This window comes from Phytophthora infestans, genomic scaffold, assembly GCF_000142945.1.
Source record: "Phytophthora infestans T30-4 supercont1.33 genomic scaffold, whole genome shotgun sequence".
Lineage (NCBI taxonomy): Eukaryota > Oomycota > Peronosporomycetes > Peronosporales > Peronosporaceae > Phytophthora > Phytophthora infestans.
Genome location: NW_003303726.1, coordinates 35,979 through 42,712, shown reverse-complemented (window position 1 = coordinate 42,712; position 6,734 = coordinate 35,979). Strand labels below are relative to the sequence as shown.

Below are 6,734 nucleotides of genomic sequence, written 5' to 3'. Positions count from 1 at the left end.
CGAGAAGCTGCCATCCATGTTGGGTCTTGCGGTGATCCTTAAAATCTTCGACACCAAGGACCATACCTTGGTTGCCGACATGGGCCAGGAGTTCCTCGCTGGTGCCCAGGCTTCCGTCACGGTAGAACTTGAGCCGGGATCCATGCACCATGTAGCGTTGGCTACTCACCAAGTGGCGAATCATATAGGAATGAGGGTGCTCCTCGACAACTTCGAATGGTCCCACCCAGCGAGCGAGTAGTTTGTTTACCGAAAGGCGAGAGTCGATCCCTGACCACAGTACGAAATCACCGATAGTGAAATTGCATGGTACTCCATTAGAGCGGCTCATGTTCTGCAACCGACGTCGCTCCCGAATGTCCACCACCTCCTTGTGCATTTCATGTAGACTTCGCTGCATGTTCTCCACCATTTCGTCAGGAATAGTCACCGGCTCAGTCACCATCATGGCCTTGCCGTTGCGCTCAACTACGATAGTCTCAAATGGTGTAGGTCTAGGTAACGCGGTGAAAAGCTCACCAGGGGACCGGTTGCCTAATGAAGCCACTGGAGTGTGATTTAGAATCCCTTGCACTACCGGAACGAGATATTCCCACTCATGCGTGTCCAGCTTCATCTCCATCAGCAGAACACGTAGAACTTGCAGCACATCTCGATTCAGTCGCTCGATAGTACCGTTGATCCACGGAGCGTAGGCTAGAACTAGATCCTGTTCAATGGAGAGCTGTTTGCAAAGTTGCTGTACAACCTGGTTCTTGAAATGGCTTCCTTGATCGGAAATCAAATTTTTAGGCGGACCAAAACGCTTCGACCAATCCATGAGTGAAATGGCTGCCACGACACTTGTTGGCGAATCGCAAGCCACCAATTCACAAAAATGAGTAAGGCCGTCCTTCATTACGAGTAGGTACTTGCATTCACCCACACTGTCACCAAGAAAAAGAAAATCCCAGTGGAGCATCTCGTTTCGCTCAGATGCGTCGTATGTAGGCCCCCAGGGGCGAGGAATCACATTACCACCTTTCACGTGTTTGCAGAGAAGGCATCGTTTCAGGAATTGCCGGCAATGTTGTTCCAGGCCTTTGATCAAGAAAAGGTCTTTGACTGTAGTCATCATCGCGTCAAGTCCACGGTGTCCTTGACTACCGCAATGAGCCACAATGAGAATGCGCTGTCGTAGCTCCTTCACGGACTCTGGTATCCATATTTTTCCGTCGACAGTCATGATGCCATTGTGATCGCACACCGTTGCTCTGGGTGCATTCCGCTTGTGTTGGTGTTGCACTTGGCTGATCTCATTCAAGGTCGGAAAGACAAAGTCGCCTTGACGCGGACGCAGCTCGTCAAGTTGGCGTTCAGTCGCGTCGTCAATGCGTTGCTGGCTACGCGTGACGAATTTGCACCTCACGTGCACCCCTGCCTCACCACAAGAGCCCCACCGCGAGAGTAGATCGGCCCACACGTTCGCCGTACCATCGATGTGGTCGATTTGGTAGTGAAGACCAGTGAGAGATAACGCCCACCGTTGTAATTTGCCACGCACGTGACGTTTAACTTCGTGTGTTGGTGCGAAAACGTAGATCAGGTTCTTGTGGTCGCAGAACAGCCTGAAGCCTGAAGGGCGGACGAGAAGATGGCCCAGGTTGCGGGCAGCCCAAATGATCGGGTACGCTTCCTTCTCAATGATGCTCCACCGACGTTCCGTCTCGTCGAAAATTCCGCTTTTGCATACTAGAAGTTGGTGCTGCTGCTCGTTAGCAGGTAATGCAGAGTCCCAGTCATCCACTTGAGTCACGACGAGCCCCCACCCCAGTTCACTGGCGTCACTAAACACGGCCACTGTGGACGACGTCGTCGGAAAATGCAACAGTTGCGAGGATCCAAGCAGGGTTTTTGCGGAGTTGAACACGTCTTCTTCGTCCAAAGTCCACGAAAGAAACACCCCGGCTGCTAGTTTCTTAGCTCGCCCATTAACACTCAAAACCGCCTCCAACTTGTCATGCAACGGGCGCATGGTGCGGCCAAAGTCGAGCAACGTATCGCGCATCCACCCAGCAGCACACAAAAATTGTTGGAGGTCAGCGGCTGTAGTAGGGAGAGGAAGGGCTTGCAACGCACTGATGCGTTCAGGGTCATGGCGAATGCCAGTGCCACTGAAGATGCGGCCACACCAACGGATCTCCTTCTGAAACAAACAACTCTTACTCACGCTGAGTTTCAGCCGGTGAGTGCGGACAATAGAAAAGAATTCACGAAGTGTAGCGATAAACGTAGGCGCATCGTCCGCATAGACGAGAATATCGTCAATCCACACAAGTAGGTGGGCGTACAGCATCCCGGCAAAAACCTTTTGCATCTCGTTCTGAAAATGCGTTGCCGAATCACTCGCTCCCTGTGGAACGCGCGTAGGTGTCCATACCGTATCGGTCGTAACAAAACTCATCATTTCCTGGCTGTCAGGATGTAGAGGAAGCTGCCAGAATCCCTTTGGCATGTCGAAATCCGCGAAACCGTAAGCTCCGGCCGCTTCGTCGGCAGAATCCGTCACATCCTGGGCTGCTCCAGCGATCGGTATGGTCAGTGCATTTACAGGGCGATAGTCGACTGTCATCCGGAAATCACCTGGTGACTTGGGTTTTGCCACAGGCACAGCTGCACATGCCCAATGACTTTGGTTATTTTGTCGAATAAAGCCCATCAGCTCGAGCCGCTTCGTGTAGTCCCGAAGGAAAATGCGTTGGGCTTTGGCATAGCGCCGTGAACGCGCTCTAAAAGGCACAGCTCCGTCCACCAACTGAATTCGCAGTGGTTCAATGTCGGCAGGGGGACCAGCACCCAGGTCAATCCGAAAAATATCCTCATACTCCAGCACGGTATCGTGAAGAAAAGAGAGATAGTCAGCGTCAAAACCATTATTCCCAGCTGCGACCACCATATCTTCCAATTTACTGCGAACTTCCAAACCAGAAAGCTCGAGATCTGCACATCCATCGTCTTCAAATGGGTCCACATCTTCACTAAGTGAACCCCCAGCCAGCTGTTCAAGTTGCTGGTTTACATCAATTCCGAGTGAGACGAGCGTGTCGTTACCAAGAAGAAAATCGGTCTCTTCACCCTCCATAACCAAACAGGTCACGTCAGGTAGCTTCACAGTACCCGCTGCCGTTTGCAGCACGACATCCACCGTAACAGAGTCAAAACAGGTAACTGTAGAACCTCCAGCAACGATAGCCTCAATTGGAGAGGGTAGGACATGCATCTCCACACCGCTACCAAGTGCAACTAACTCGTCGACCACTGCACGAGGGATAACAGTTGAGTCAGATCCTGAGTCAGCACAATACGGCAAGACCACGAGCTCGTTGATCATCACTTCCCCTGGTTGAGGCAAAGTCCGAACCACCTTTACTCGTGACCGGTCCTTTATTTCCTTCATCTTGTCGACAGCACGTCTCTTGTCGTCATCCGTCGCTGTCGGACAGTCACGAAGCCAATGCGAGCCTTGACAGACCCAGCAGCCAGTCTTGGGTGGCTTTGACTCCTTTCTCTGGGGTTGAGACCCAGTATTAGTCGTTAATGAATTCCGCTGAGTGCCGTCTCTACGGGCTTCCACAGCAGTATGCTGTTCTCCACTACCGGTTTTAGTCTTCGTTTCATTATGGCTAGACCTTCGGTTAGGTCCAGATTTGGACCTGTGCTCCATCGACAGTAAGTGATACTTGTGCTGAGCCCGTGCCTTCTCTTTAATGATGTTAAAGAGCATGAAATCGTTTCTCTTCGCCTCTCTGCACTCATACTTGCAATGTCGCTTGACATCATCACGTACCATACGAGGCTCAAGGTTGTCGATCAAGATGGTGCATCGTAACTTCATACGATCAGCAAAACCCTCTGCATCTGGGTCTCCGACACCAAGTATTTTTCCTAAACCATGGTTCTCAATAATGGTAGTAGCGTAGTACACGAGCATCGATATCATCTTCTGCCAAGTCGATCTTCAGCTTCTTCTTGAACAACTCGTCCAAGTCGGGGATCTGCTCGTTCTTTACAGTACCAATGCGCTGCTTAATCAGCATGAGGAGCTCCTCACTGCTGACGTTATCCACAGCCTTCCGTAACTCGTAGAGGCATACCACCTCCAGCAACTTCCGGTCGATTGAGGATTTTACTGGTTTCATCACGGTCTCGGGTCGTTCACGACTCTCAAAACAGCGTTGCCGAATAGTTTCCTCGTACTGGTCACGTGCTTGGTTCCATTTGACCAATGCATCATGACTCCAGTCGTTCAACCACGGCGCCTTGACGAACTCGAATACCGGTTGATTTACAGACTTCATCACTGTGTCCCCATCAGCTTCGTACTGATGTGACTTGGTTGCCATGCTTGCGGTCCCTTAGGACTAAAGTATACTTTGTGGTAGTTACCGCTTTGCGTTGCTGAAATGCTGGTGCTTGTTGATTGCAAGTTAAGAAGTGAGCTTCCTTTTGACTAACTCCTGCTCCTGCGTTCTACTCGACTCCTCCTACTCCTATCAGGACCAAAGGCTTCACCCTAGGCACAGCCTTGAGAGTCGAGCACCAGGGTTGCAGTAAGACTGCAACCTCATGTTGATAGACGACGCTGTAGTTTGGGATGGGGTTCTTGATTCAGGATAGCCTCCTTGCCGTTGAGGTACGCCTCCTTGCTTGCCACACACTACAGTAAAACAAGACTGATAAACGAATGAATCCACACACAATACGAATAATAAGATCTACTTCATTGGATTGGGCATCACATTATCATATTGCAATTAGGTATCGGAATCTTGACGTCGAGCGATATTATAAATTGGTCGGTGCAAGTTGTTTGCTTCAATGTGCTGCATGCCAACGATTGGAGTCACCTCGTCCTTTAGCTCCACCGACTCACCCCCTTCTGTTTCAAAGTGCATGTGAGCGTAGGATAAATCGCGGCTTCCATTCCATGTACGCAGCTCCTTGCGCATTGCTTTGATGGATTTTCGTGCACCAGCGGGGATCTCGGTTGCATGTTGGTAAATGCAAACGTTTTGCAGACGAAAGCAAGCGTGGATCAGGTGGGGATAGTTTGCGTGTCGAACACAAAGAGATTTAGATAAACTTCTCCACTTTTTGGCGAGTAATCCAAACACCATTTCTATACGGATTCGATGTAAAAGCTGAAGCTGCCTCTGTCAGATCGCCCCTTTGTCTGCACTTGATTAAACGGCGTTAAAACAGCTCTTGTCGTCCTCAAGGGTCGCTGGCAGAAGCCAGGATCCCGGAGACAGGGGAACGCCGGAGACCAGTACGGGCGGGATGCCCTAGTGAGGGAGAACTAAGTCTTCGTCAGGGCTGCGCGGGTGGCGCGCACCACGGGGACTTAGCTTCCGAGAGTCTTCGCACTCTCGAACCGGCGAATAGCAGTGGCGGGCTGCTCGTAGTACACGGATGTGTACGGAGATACGATCATTCCTTAAAATTATTGCTCCATTCTGGGGCGTCGAAGAATTTCGCACGCCGCTAGACGGTTGCTCGTAATGCGAACAAGTTGTTCAATGCTTTAAGAGAGAGCATGGGCAACGGTACGGTGTCAGTGCGAGTGGCCGACGGGGAGCTCGTCACTGTCCCCAACGTCCAAGTGGATCAGGCCGTCAAGTTTGAAGAATTTGACAGCCTAGAACGGTTTTCTGCTCTCAACATGGTTCCCTACGATATTATCCTGGGTATGCGCTGGCTTGAGAGGCACGAGCTCTGGATCGACTGGCGAGGCAAGGCAATCGGTGCCAGCCGCTCTGCGAAGTCCGACAGAGCATTGTTAAGTCATGTTTCCACCTCTGTCAGGACTCGAGGCGCCCGCAAGGGTTGCCAGGGTACCGAAGCATCCAGCAGATGCTTGGGAGTCGTCGACGTACGTGACGACTTTAAGGACGCTTCGATTGTGGCGGCGCCCACAGGGGATGCTGGCTAGGTGGGTAACTTAGGTCCACAAGCGGGTAACATAGCTCCGCAGACAGCCGCAGCTGTCTCGAACGCTGGTAATAGCGTACACGAGGTGGGTACCAGCGTTCCACACACGGACTTCAGACCTTAACTGAAGAGGAAGCCATCGGGTACGCTTCCTGTGTGGATAACACAGTGCCACACGCGGTCGCCCAGACCATCCTGAAGAGGAAGACGCAGAGTGCGCTTCCTGGGTGGGTAACATAGTACCACTCGAGGTCTCGAGTGCCTCGAATGTCGGCGCTATGACATCCTTAGACGTGGGTAACGAAGTTCCACGTCACGGTCGCCGTCGACGACGACGACGCCGCCGGAGTCGGATCTGAACCTCGTTCAGATCGATGTCGCTTAAAAAACCTCGGCGTCCAGGGCCCGGGATCCTCCGACACGGTCAGTGGAAGCGTGTTATCACATCTTCGATGGCGAGACCGGTTTACTCGTCAAGGCATCTGGTGTCTACTTGGAACCGTTGCCAGAGATTGCCGAGGTACTGAACCTCGAGGAAATGACGGTCGATTCTAACCTGGCCAACCTCAAGGCTGAAAAGGTTGCCGAGATGGTGCTTTTAAGACCTGAGGCCACTTGAGAGGTAAACAAAACTTCTCCTCTGTCTTGGACGAGGACGTCTAGAAAAGGTGAGCAGGCAGAGGCAGCCGTGCTTGAGTTCTGAGAACCTTGAGAGCCCGAAGTTCCGGTGTATCCTTTGGTGACGGAGTATGCGAACGTGGTGA

The 6,734-nt window shown here is 51.8% G+C and overlaps 1 protein-coding gene across 1 annotated transcript; it reads right to left on the bottom strand.

The window, feature by feature from the left end:
- Positions 1–3,870: 3,870 nt before the first annotated feature.
- PITG_14780 (uncharacterized protein) lies at positions 3,871–4,382 on the bottom strand (the record flags this gene model as incomplete). Its single annotated transcript, XM_002898946.1, has 2 exons — positions 3,871–3,891; positions 3,963–4,382. The coding sequence occupies 2 exons, from the start codon at positions 4,380–4,382 to the stop codon at positions 3,871–3,873; spliced, it is 441 nt and encodes a 146-aa protein (XP_002898992.1).
- Between the last annotated feature and the right edge of the window lie 2,352 nt (positions 4,383–6,734).